Source organism: Haliotis cracherodii, unplaced genomic scaffold (genome assembly GCF_022045235.1).
Source record: "Haliotis cracherodii isolate W230 unplaced genomic scaffold, xgHalCrac1.p SCAF_15, whole genome shotgun sequence".
Taxonomy (NCBI): domain Eukaryota; kingdom Metazoa; phylum Mollusca; class Gastropoda; order Lepetellida; family Haliotidae; genus Haliotis; species Haliotis cracherodii.
The window spans coordinates 11,476,783-11,490,015 of NW_027266270.1; the positions used below are offsets into that span (position 1 = coordinate 11,476,783).

General features: G+C 42.7%; 1 protein-coding gene across 4 annotated transcripts in view; it reads left to right on the forward strand.

The window, feature by feature from the left end:
- LOC139462282 (glutamine and serine-rich protein 1-like) overlaps positions 1-13,233 on the forward strand; it is a 30,032-nt gene that overhangs the window by 8,736 nt on the left and 8,063 nt on the right. For 2 of the 4 annotated variants that reach the window (XM_071243891.1, XM_071243892.1), the window contains exons 4-14: positions 1,179-1,324; positions 1,841-1,923; positions 2,924-3,125; positions 4,137-4,277; positions 5,239-5,369; positions 5,977-6,092; positions 7,238-7,335; positions 8,201-8,266; positions 9,245-9,352; positions 10,160-10,255; positions 11,490-11,576. In XM_071243891.1, coding sequence (XP_071099992.1) covers positions 1,179-1,324; positions 1,841-1,923; positions 2,924-3,125; positions 4,137-4,277; positions 5,239-5,369; positions 5,977-6,092; positions 7,238-7,335; positions 8,201-8,266; positions 9,245-9,352; positions 10,160-10,255; positions 11,490-11,576 — 1,274 coding nt within the window. The remainder of the gene's footprint in view (positions 1-1,178; positions 1,325-1,840; positions 1,924-2,923; positions 3,126-4,136; positions 4,278-5,238; positions 5,370-5,976; positions 6,093-7,237; positions 7,336-8,200; positions 8,267-9,244; positions 9,353-10,159; positions 10,256-11,489; positions 11,577-13,233) is intronic. The other 2 variants (XM_071243893.1, XM_071243894.1) reach the window with 2 other exon arrangements.

A 13,233-nucleotide genomic window follows, 5' to 3' on the forward strand; every position in this document is an offset into this window, starting at 1 on the left:
ACAATTACAGGAGCCAGGTGAAGCCGTGTCTAGTCAGTAAACAGCAAACACACTCACTCACTCACTCACTCACTCACTCACTCCACTACCATAAAAGGGCAGGAGACAATTATAGGAGCCAGGTGAAGCCGTGTCTAGTCAGTAAACAGCAAACACACAGACACACACACTCACTCACTCACTCACTCACTCACTCACTCCACTACCATAAAAGGCCAGGAGACAATTATAGGAGCCAGGTGAAGCCGTGTCTAGTCAGTAAACAGCAAACACACAGACACACTCACTCACTCACTCCACTACCATAAAAGGCCAGGAGACAATTAAAGGAGCCAGGTGAAGCCGTGTCTAGTCAGTAAACAGCAAACACACAGACACACTCACTCACTCACTCCACTACCATAAAAGGGCAGGAGACAATGATAGGAGCCAGGTGAAGCCGTGTCTAGTCAGTAAACAGCAAACACACCGACACACTCACTCACTCACTCCACTACCATAAAAGGCCAGGAGACAATTATAGGAGCCAGGTGAAGCCGTGTCTAGTCAGTAAACAGCAAACACACAGACACTCTCACTCACTCACTCCACAACCATAAAAGGGCAGGAGACAATGATAGGAGCCAGGTGAAGCCGTGTCTAGTCAGTAAACAGCAAACACACCGACACACACACTCACTCACTCACTCACTCACTCACTCACTCACTCACTCACTCACTCACTCACTCACTCACTCCACTACCATAAAAGGGCAGGAGACAATGATAGGAGCCAGGTGAAGCCGTGTCTAGTCAGTAAACAGCAAACACACTCACTCACTCACTCACTCACTCCACTACCATAAAAGGGCAGGAGACAATGATAGGAGCCAGGTGAAGCCGTGTCTAGTCAGTAAACAGCAAACACACAGACACACTCACTCACTCACTCCACTACCATAAAAGGGCAGGGGACAATTAAAGGAGCCAGGTGAAGCCGTGTCTAGTCAGTAAACAGCAAACACACAGACACTCTCACTCACTCACTCACTCACTCACTCACTCACTCATTCCACTACCATAAAAGGCCAGGAGACAGTTATAGGAGCCAGGTGAAGCCGTGTCTAGTCAATACCATGGTTTCTTGCTTCCCATTCTCTACCTTGTTTCTATATCCAACATTTCTGTACCTGGTGCAGAAGTTTCCAAACCTGGTGTTACAGAGCCTTCTGACGCCTCGTCCAGCAGCAGCTCGGATGACGAGAACATCAAGAGCATCACCAAAGAGGAGTCGGAGAAGGATTACGATTCTGATAAAGACCCTGCCTGGACACCGTTTGAAGTTGTGAGTAGTGTAGACAGGAGTAGTTGTCAGTCTCAGGACATAACAGCTTGTAAGTAGTGCGACTACCTCAGAACTTGCTTCTAATCAATCCTGACGTCACAGACATTTATGAAAAGGTGAAAGATACCTTGATGTATAGCTTGTCAATTTAAATATGTACAAAAAATACAAAATTAAGTGGTGCCCTTGAGGTTTTTCCTGTATACTTGAATAGAGAGTCCCCTAAACTTGCAAAAGTCTCTAACTTTTGACATTTGGGTTGTAACAAGGACTTAACTTTCACTCTTAATCATGTTAATTTTCATAACTGAAACTAAAAATTATTCATTTTGGAAAAAGTAAATTCTTTTCCTATTTTGTACAATATGAAACCAAAAAGGACTAACAATTGGAAATGCAGCATTGCTGTAAACTTTGCCCCTGCTAAATAATGCTAGGTGAGCTACGGGCGTGTTTGCTTTGTTTCTGTCACTAACTTGTCACATGATGTCTGAACACGTCTGTGTTGTTTTGCAGGATATCAGGCAGCCTACGTATGATGATACGATGTTAGACAAACCAAAACGTCTGCGGAGAATATCAGCAAAAGGCCGGACACAGTAAGTCATGTGACCTGAATCTTATGCCTGCTTCCTGACAATGACAGCTCTTTATTTAGTCAGTCTCCCGCGGTTGTGGTTATCCTGTGATGACATACTGTAAACTACGTTCATAACGAACACGCTTATAATGAACTGACGGATATAACAAAAAGTGTTTTGATCCCGTTCATTTGTTGTATATATGCTGTATATATGCCTATAAGTAATAACGAACTATAATTTGTGGTAGAGTGATAACCGTAGTTTTCTTTAGATAATGTTAACTGAAAATCTTTTCAGTCTAATTAGTTTTTCCAATTTTTACCACTCTGTATTAAGTCATCACCCCCAGTTAAGTAAATAAGGCAATAGTTGTGTTTTTGACCAAATGATAACTGATCAGTTTACCTGTTTAGTGGCAGATTACTTTGGAGTGTCATTACTAGCAGAGCTCCAGATAAGCTTTTGGTGTTGTGGGTATTTTACCCATGCATTTTAAAATCATTGGGTATCAGTAATTCTATCTGCGTATTCAAATTTCTGTTACCCACTAGTTTTTACACATGTGGGTATTTAAGTTGAATATTTAAAAACACTATTCATTTAGTCCCTGCAAACTGGTGTTGTGTGGGTTCGAGAGCTTTATAGGACTCAAAAATACTACGATACTTCCACAAGAAAGTGTGATGGCATATGATCATGATGTGACTTTCATCGTGGAGTTTGGCAAGGTTGACGGAATGCCCGTTTATAATTTCAAAATAAGTTGCTGATTTGCTAATCGAATACGCAGGGTTACTTCACAATATTTGGATGATACGCATACTTTTTATTTTTGTAGCGTATCTGTAATGTTCGTTGCGTATTTGATACGCTTGGTTTATATTTTACTGCGTATTTCTGCATTTCTGATGCGTATTTCACGCAGATACGCAGCTTATCTGGAGCTCTGCATTACTAGTCAAACAACGTCTTGAACAGCCCTGAAATGCACAACTTTTCTCTTTTTCTTTTCAAGTTCATTGCTGTTTTCCAGACGATCTCGAAATCGAAGCGCAGGTCAGAGGAGACCCTCAGACGTGCCCCCCGATCTGACCCCAGCAATGTCTCCTCCCAAAGTCGCCAAGTTCTCTCCCCTTGACACAGGCAGTGTCACAGCGGGGACACTTCTGTCCAAGACAAACAGTATCACCTCCAATCAGGATTCTGAAGATTTCATGGTGTGTACTCCAAGAAACCTGACAATATTCATATTAATATTTTAGATTACTTCAAGATAGTGTGTGTTGCCAAGAGCTTTCTAGCAGTTTGACGTTTTGCCCTTTGCAAATTTCTTTTCAAGATCTAAAGTAAATTATACAATGACAGAAGCACCACCATGCAATATGTGCCATGGCTTTGTATGTCCATAGGCCTGTGGCCTTAGAGCCTATATCGCCGCGATTCGCTGTGCAGAGTTGCGTCCCCTGGACACGCCAGATACCTATGATTGTTTGTTCAAATTCCGGTTCACCCTGATTATGTTTCTAGGTTTGTCAGCACCATACCCGTGCTCGTGGGTTTCACTGAAGTGGTAAGACCTGCATCACCTCGGGCTTTCCTCCCACATTAAGCTGACACGCCGTGATATAACTGAAATACTGTTAAAAAGCTGCGTTAAACCCAACTCACTCACTCACTCACCTTAGAGCCTATAAATAAATTCATCATTATATATATATGCTGCCTCAACAGGATGCTTACACAGGCTGTTATGGTGGTTATTGACCAGCACAATTACTGGTGTGTAGATATTATAAGGTGATAATTGTGCTTCATTGTATTTTGATGCTTATCTTTCCTCACACCATCGACCACTGATTAATGTGGTTCATGATTGACTATTTTACCTATTTGCTGACCTTGGTGCTGTGCTGGCCATTGTCATGTGGCTGAGAGTTAAACATGATTCCGTCACTCAACATTTCCTTGATGTAGAATTATACTGCTCAAAAGAAGTTCAGGAACAGCTGATTCTTTCATAATGCTATGGTCAATGTGTCATGCCATGGTAGACTACCCCAAGAACTATAGTAATATGAAAGAATCGGGTGGTCCTTAACTTCTTTCGAGTAGTATACTTCTTCCTTGAATGTATCGACAGACGAGGCAGGTGGAACTGTCCTCACATAGACCATCGTGGAGAAGACCCATTGCTGACTATTGACAACTGTAACATTTGAATATTTCAGATAGGGAAGTTTATTCTTGAGAAGAAGGATATGCATAATTATGAGAGCTACCCTATCTGGAAGATTGAGCAGGGCAGGATGATCCACAAGTACGAGATCCTCTCGGAGGATGGCAACATCCGGCACAAAGCCGTGTCAACAGTGAGTACAGGACAACAGTTGTAGCTGTGGATCTCCAGCGTCAGTCTTGGAAATATGGTTTTTCTCCATGATCCTAAATCACAGATTATAGTGGCTCAGTTGTAAAAAGTTCAATCACATTGGGGCACAGATGGCCAAGTCCTCTAAGTCACCACATGTCAATGTGCAGAGTTGTCTCCCTTTATACATACCAGAATCCTATGACCATGGTTTGAGTCCCAGATTTGCCCTGGTTATCTTCCTAGGCTTCTCACCACTATACCTGCCCTCATGGATTTCAGTTAAGTGGTAGACTTTGGCCTTTCCTCCCAGATGTAGGTGGCTTTGTATAACTGAACTGCCTCCCTGGTCTAGTGGTAGAGCGTCTGCCCAGAGTGCGGTAGGACGGGGGTCGTGCCAAAAGACGTTCAAAGATGGTACTTGTTGTAACTCTGCCTTGTGCTGGGCATTAAGGGGCTAAAACAAGGACTGGTTGGCTCAAAGTCTGTATACTGTGTCTGAGTTTGGTGTTCATGTTAAACTGCGGCATGGTATCTCAATGGGCTAGCACTATAAACTTAGCACTAGTCTAGACGAGTACAAGCAGCCACACACACACGCATGCACATCACTATATAAGCCCAGTTATCTTGAACGTGACGTTAAACCCTATTTCAACTCACCTGATGTCACTGAAATACTGACTTACTGTATGTACAATGAACTATTAAATATGACAACATTTGGGATCCTGGGTTCAAATGGGTCCCCAGCAACCTATGCTGGTTGTAAGAGGCGACTTAATGGATCAGGTGGTCAGACTGGGTCACTTGGTTGATTGCACGTCATCTTTTCTCAACGACTCGAATCCTTGCTCATAATATCAATCGCTTGGTTCTGTGGTCGGCACATAGCAAGAACATAACTGACTGGGTGCATTAAGCAATTAAAACTCAGTATGCCAAAATTTCTTCATTTCCAGTATTCTAGTTGGATGCCAACTATGCGAGACCAGTTTGTGCCAATCAAAGTGAAGCTTATATCCAGTCGGGACGCGGTGGAAATTGTTGAGGTGACGGAAGAGTATCGACCTAAGCCCCCTACAGATGGCAGGTGGGTAGTTTGTTGGACTGTATTGCCCAAACCATTGCATTGCAATACATTGTGATACAGGTATCTGTACTGCGATACATATTGTGATATATTGGGAGCTAAAGTGTGTAGTTCTTGCCATGGATACAGTTGAGATAAAGTGAGAGAGGAATCAATTCCGCCTTTCTGCTGTTTTGTCAATCAATTTGGAAGGGACATTTCTGTAGGTTAAACGATACAAATTACCAATATATATTGCAATACGTATCACTTGAAAAGGGTGTTGCAGCATACCGGTAATACTGTACAGTCCTAGGGGTTTGTACTGCATCTTTGTAGTAATTGTGGCATAAAAACATTTTTCGCTCTCTCAATTACTGTCCACATCTGATGCAAGGAATCCTGTCTGAACTGCAAGGGGCAGTCGGGTAGCCTAGTGGTTTAAGAGTTCACTCGTCACGCCGAAGACCCGGGTTCGATTCCCGACATGGAAGCCCATTTCTGGTGTTCCCCGCCGTGATATAGCTGGAATATTGCTAAAAGCGGCGTAAAACCATACTCACTCACTCACTCACTCACTCACTCTTGACTGCAAGGGGTTAAGAGCTGTGACTTTGTTTTGTTTCAGCTTGGAGACGAAGTATGAAGATGATCCTCTGGTTGACTTGTTCAACGTGTACCTGCAGATCTTTCTCAGCCAGGCTCTGGAGCCCGGCTTCCTCAGTGCAATCACAGATGCCCAAGGTCAGTACACCAGTGGGGGCACAGGTGGCCCTGTCGTCTTAGGTGCCGCGATTCGCTGTGCAGAGTTGGGTACCTTGGGCACGCCAGAAACCAATGATTGTGGGTTCGAATCCTGGTTCGCCCCGATTATGTTTCTTCGTTTGTCAGCACCATATCCGTGCTCGTGGGTTTCACCGAAGTGGTAAACGTCTGAGACCTGCATCACTTCGGGCTTTCCTCCCACATTAAGCTGACACGCCGTGATATGACTGGAATACTGTTAAAAGCGGCGTTAAACCCAACTCACTCACTCACTCACTCAGTACACCAGGGAGCGCACAGGGCTTGACTTGACCTTGAAAATGAACATGACTTAAGGAGAGCTTGAAATACCCCCTACACATAATTTTTTAAAACTATTATATACGAAATATTACCGCCATCTGATTACCTGCGGATGTATTGAATATTGCTCCATGATAACAAGTAATTTAAACTTTGTAGCTTATTTAACTTACAGTGTTTCTATAATCATTGCTTGAATTACAAGTGATCTACTAAATTAATGTGATTGCGATCGGGGATGATATTTGCCTTGAATTTGACTCCAAGAGCCTTGACTTTGGCTACATGTGCCTTGAATCGGTTGAGGACGATCCATGTGCACTGCATGACATACTTAACACCCAGGAACAGTTCCCAGTCCACAGACTGTATTTCTCCCATGATAAGGGAGGTGGGGTGGCCTAGTGGTTGAAGTGTTTGCTCGTCACGCCAAAGGTTCGGGTTCGATTCCGATTCCCATCCTGGGTTCAATGTAACAAGCAGCCTGTTTGTGTTGTCCATGTGCCATGTTGATATTGCTCAACAGTGTAAAAGTTCCACTCACTCACTCACTCTCCCTCTCACTCACTCACTCACTCACTCACTCACTCACTCAACATGATAATGCCACTGCTTGGAGAGTGTTGATGGAATCCTGGTTACATGGTAATGAAACAAGAAAGTCAGTCAGATATATGACATCTACATTTTACATATGTTGTTTGGATTGTGTTTTTATTCTGCATTGTTGTTTATAAATTGTTTTGCTACCTTTTGTGTTTTCGGGAATAAGATCTTATTTGTCATACATGTGCAATTTACATTTTTATTTCTATTTTCAGATAATTTCTACCTGTCTGCTTTAGAGAAAATAGATAAATTAATAGCCAGCAAATTAGAAGATATAGATAAGAAAATCAAATGGAAGCCAAGCTTTAAGGTAAGTTGAAGGAGATATTAAGTTTTGATGTTGAGAGGAGGTTGAGCCAAAAGGACCTGGATTGCATGCTACCTTCTGATTGGCTCCAGCCTCTTAGTGATGAAAATATATTTTTCCATTTCCTGCATATTCTCACAATCCTCACATCGATTACCTATACCTTTCCCCCCCCAATAATGATTGTCATGTCTCTCCCACTTTTGGATGCGATCGTTCTGCCATCGTGTTTAACTGCATTGCCCAGCTACACTTATGGGGAACAACTTGCTAGACACCCCTCTCAAAATTATGTTGTCCAATAAACGACGTCATCAAGTTGCAAGTGCATGTTCGAATCTCCTGAAATGACGTCATGACAGACACATGTTTATCGTGAATAAACCACACTTCATTCTTCATTGCGATTTATCGCATAGCTATCTTGTATCATCAAACCAGCCATGGTACACTATTATTGTCCCCCGCCGCGCGAAAGCGCGAAGCAGGGGATATAGTATTTACCACCATCCATACGTACGTCTATAAGTCTGTACGTCCCACCTGTTTGTTGCCGCGATATCTCAAGAACTAAACACTGGATTGTCTTCATATTTAGAACTATGGTGTATATACAGACACCGCAGACACCAGTCGGTTTTGGTGACCTTGACCCCATTTTCAAGGTCACAGCAGGCAAATCTGCTTTTGGAGTTGGAAAACTGTGTTGCCGCGTTATCTCAAGAACTAATCGCTGGATTGTCTTCATATTTGGTACTATGGTGTATATACAGGCGGGGGACATTTCGTCACTTTGTGACAAATACTTGTATTTAACTGATTATTACTTCCTCAACAGTGTGTAATGTAGCAGTGTTTCTTTTTTCAGGCATCTCTGAAAATCAAGCCCCAACTGCGAGAGATTGATCGTCCCAATCTTAAGCAGCCATGTCAGGTAAGTGGATGTGTTGCTTGTAGACGTAATAAGATCAGTTAACTTCCTCTCACATGCACTAGACCCATGAAGATCAAGGGTAGAATAGGTCTTCAGCAACCCATGCTTGCCATAATGAAAGACGATGTTTGTCGTAAGAGGCAACTAATGGGATCGGGTGGTCAGGCTCACCGACTTGGTTGATGCATGTCAATCACTGGTCTGGTCCAGACTCCATTATTTACAAACCACTGTCATACAGCTGGATTATTGCTGAGTGCAGCGTTAAAGATTAAACAAACAAACAAACACATGTGCAGGTGTGGAAAATGTTTCTGATTAATGTAAATCTTGCTCAGATTTCTTGTCCAGTGATAATTTGTGATTTTGAACATGAATTGAAAAACAGAAATTGTAAGGTAGGAACACTAGTTGATATGCCATCTACAATTAATTTCAACCAATGTCTGTAAGAGATAAACAGCACTGTATATATATTGTGTATTTTTCCCAAAGTCATTTGATTTGTAACCACAAGTCACAAGAATATAAGTGTTCATCATCATCAGACTATCTTTCGTCTTACTTCAGACACGGGTGGCCCAGTCGTCTAAGGTGCCACGATTCGCTGTGCAGAGTTGTGTCCCTTGGGCATGCCAGAAACCTATGATTGTGGGTTTCGAATCCCGGTTCGCCCCAATTATGTTTCTAGGTTTGTCAGCACCGTACCCATGCTCGTGGGTTTCACCGAAGTGGTAAACATCTAAGACCTGCATCACTTCGGGCTTTCCTCCCACATTAAGCTGACACGCCATGATATAGCTGGAATACTGTTAAAAGCGGCGTTAAATCCAACTCACTTACTCATACTTGAGACCTTGATTCTGATTTCTCCCCCTATATGCTGAGATAGGCACATGAGACAAGTTGTTTATCAGAATGTCCATACAATGTGTATACCGTGTTACTACAATGACTCTTCACCCTTGTCACCCACAGGCTTGTGAGAATTCTAGTCCACCCACCATCAAAACAGTTCATTTCCTGGGTGCCCCGTACGACAGGTTTGACATGGATGACCTGCCGGACCCATCCGACACATGTACAGTGAGTACCTGCAGGACTTGTGGCTTTCCTTCCACATCCAGCTTATACCCCATGCTAGAATTGAGTCAGTGTTTAGTGATATTAAAACTCAGATCACTGACTTCCAGTTTCATAAATGGATCCCCCCATTTTGAAGCATACTAGGATATTAAATGTAAAACAACCCACATAAAGCTGGTTTGTTTTTTTTAGCCTAGTGGTTAAAGCGTTCGCTCGTCACCCTGAAGACCTGGGTTCGATTCCCAACATGGGTACAATGTGTGAAGCTCATTTCTGGTGTCCCCTGCCGTGATATTGCTGGAATATTGCTAAAAGCGGCGTAAAACCATACTCACTCACTGTGTGTTTTCAGAGCACCCCACTCTTTTGACCAAGAAAATGTATCTGCACTAGCAGTTGTGTTATGTACAGGTGATAGTTTAGTTTATGTTTATCAGAGAGCCTTTCAGCCACACATTACTACCCTATCATGGGGTCGCCAGGTGAATGGCTAGGGCAGTCTGTGAAGCCCTTAATGGAGGGACTGGAGCCTTTCAGCCACACATTGCTACCCTATCATGGGGTCGCCAGGTGAATGGCTAGGGCAGTCTGTGAAGCCCTTAATGGAGGGACTGGAGCCTTTCAGCCACACATTGCTACCCTATTGTGGGGTCGCCAGGTGAATGGCTAGGGCAGTCTGTGAAGCCCTTAATGGAGGGACTGGAGCCTTTCAGCCACACATTACTACCCTATCATGGGGTGGCCAGGTGAATGGCTAGGGCATTCTGTGAAGCACTTAATGGAGGAACTGGTGTTGTTTTGTTGCAGGAGTTCATGATAGGGAAAACTGCTGCTCAGTATGTAGGAGTGTATCACAGTCTGCACCACTTCAAATATAACCTGTATAAGAGATGCCTAGCAAAGGTGAGTGAGTGAGTGGCTGCTGGGGAGGGTATGTTGATCAGGTGTTTTTGGTCTGTTGGTGAGGGTATTGGAGGGGGAGGGGGGGGAGGAACGTTGGGTGAGGGTCTTTTGGTCTGTTGGGGAGGATCTGTTAGGCAGGGTCTTTTGGGGAGGATCTGTTGATGATGGACTTTTAGTCTGTTGGGGGGGGGGGGGAGGGGGGAGAAGAATGTTGGGTGAGGGTCTTTTGGTCTGTTGGGGAGGATCTGTTAGGCAGGGTCTTTTTGGGAGGATCTGTTGATGATTGACTTTTAGTCTGTTGGGGAGTGTATGTTAGGGGAGGGTCTTTTGGGAGGATATGTTGGGGGAGGGTCTTTTGGGGAAGGTCTGTTGATAGGAGTGAGAGGGACTTTTGGTCTGTTGGGGAGGGTCTTTTGGTGAGGGGATGTTGGAGGGGGGGAACAAATGGACTGATGACCGTGTCGAACCCTGGGCATCATCATCATTTCTGTTTCTCATACATGAAGTCCATGAAGTTAGCAATTAGCTGACAACTAATGTTATTTTAATTGAATCCTTTCATTGAGGGATACTGGTTATAGTTATGCATACAAATTGGCCTATGATATCATGTATTTTAAAGAACAGACTTCCATTTCTGTTGATAAAATATCCTCAGTATCTGACACTATACAATCATAATGTATAGTCTGGAAGGTAAGTTAAGGTACTGACGTTTACTACAATATCTGAAAAACTATTGGACCTACTCCAGTCAAAGTTGGTATGAGATTATTAAACAGTCATACATAACTGGACATTACATTTAAAGACAATCGGTGCATGAATAAAACATGTCTATTTAGCTATCACTATATTTCATCAACAACCAGACCTGTTCGTCACGGGTGGAAAGAGCATTCATTGAAACAGCCATTGGCATAATGCTACCCCTGCATCCCAGGGCCATATGACACAGTTGAACCAATCAACTCAACTCGATAGGTTGCACGGGAATCATGCACACACGAATACGGTGTCGGCTTGGGCGTCTCAACGTGCATGATTCCCGTGCACCCTTTCGAGTTGAGTTGATTGGTTCAACTGTGTCATACCAACCTTGACTGGAGTAGGTCCGATAGTTTTTCAGATATTGTAGTAAACATCGGTACCTTAAATTACCTTCCAGACTATAGGTTGTTCAGTCCAAGGGGAGACAACTGCTGCTTGTATTTAAAGAACTGTTTCTTTGCAGGTAAAATTACTCCGAGACAGTACAAAGGGCATTGACAATGAAAAGTTGCTAGACCAGTGTCTTCATAACAGGGCATGGGTATTGAAAGTAAGTAGAGTCCTAGTAACTAGTCTTAAGTTGGATTGTCGGATTGTTTGTTGTTTAATTCCGCACTCAGCAATATTACAGGTATATGACGGCGGTCTGTAAATAATCAAGTCTGGACCAGACAATCTTGTGATTAATATCATGAGCATCGATCCACCCAACTGGGATATGATGACATGCATTAACAAAAATCAGCGAGCCTAACCACCCGATCACGTTAGCCGCCTCTTACGACAAGCATAGTCGCCTTTTACGGCAAGCATGGGTTGCTGAAGACCTATTCTACCCTGGATCTTCACGGGTCCGCTGACTTGGTTAATATCATTATATCCCAATTGCATAGATCGATGCTCATGGTGTTAATCACTGAATTGTCTGATCCGGACTCGATTATTTACAGATCGACATCATATAACAGAAATATTGCTTGCTACGGCGTTAAGTGTACTTAAGTGTCAACTTCAGTGTACAGATCAGTTTTTTCTACAGCTTTTTGAAAATCCCATGAGAGATGTTTCATAGAAATTATGTACCTATGCAAGACTCAGTCACACCAGGGTCAAGATCGGTTCATTTTCTATGACATTGCATGTCTACCAAACTATCTTAAAGGCTTTCTTACAAATTGATATTGATACTGAAGAATATCTTATCGAAAATTAATAAAATTATGGAAATGTTGTGGTGCCATTTTTCTCCAGCAAAGACACCATGATCTTATCCAACAGTTCAATTCGGACTCGCAGTTTATGTAAAATTACTACATTTTGAATGGAAACAACTAGTCCCTCTAAGTTTCCATAAGTCTCGGACTAACGGACATATCTTTGTCATCCCTGAAAATCCCTGCTTATCCATAGCAACTAATATTTCATCTTGTTCATCGGGGGCAGTCGGGTAGCCCAATGATTAAAACGTTTACTTGTCACCAGGGGTCCGGAAACCGTCATATGCGCCGGACATGTCCGATTGGGAATCTCAAATGTCCGGTCTAAAATATTGCTTACCGGACATTTAAATTTTTCTGTCCGGACATTCTTAAATTTTGACCGGACATGATCAACAGATAGGACTGAGCAATTTCTGTCTGCAGTTTTAACACAATGAAGATTATCTACACGGACAAGCTTTGTTTGTTTTGATTGCTGTAAATACATCGTACCTAGAATGATAGTCCAATCGGTCAATCACTGTAATAGGCAATATACTGAGTTGACACTGATTAATCGAGGATTTATTACTGAGAACTTCTTGTTGATTTGAGTAAAATGTGTTTACAACTGTACATAAATACCTTGCATCATCGATGTACCTCATTATCCTCACAATGCTACGATACGTAACCTCAGTCAAGAAGCGAAAGCGTGACGACAGCCAGTCGACCGATGCTGATCAGTCGAGCGGATCTGCCAAACCCTCAAAGTCTGAATGATCATTTTGTAAGTCGTGGCTAACGACTTTCACTTGGTTGACATACAACGAGGATTTGCAGATTTTATTGTTTTCAGTAGCTAGTCGTATATTGAATCTTGATTGACCGCCATTTTGCTTTCTCGGACGATCGATATCAAATTTCTTTATGGTCAATAATTAAGTACAGATGAAAAAGTATTCAAATAACTACTGCTATCAACGATAGTTTAGGATTTATGATTAT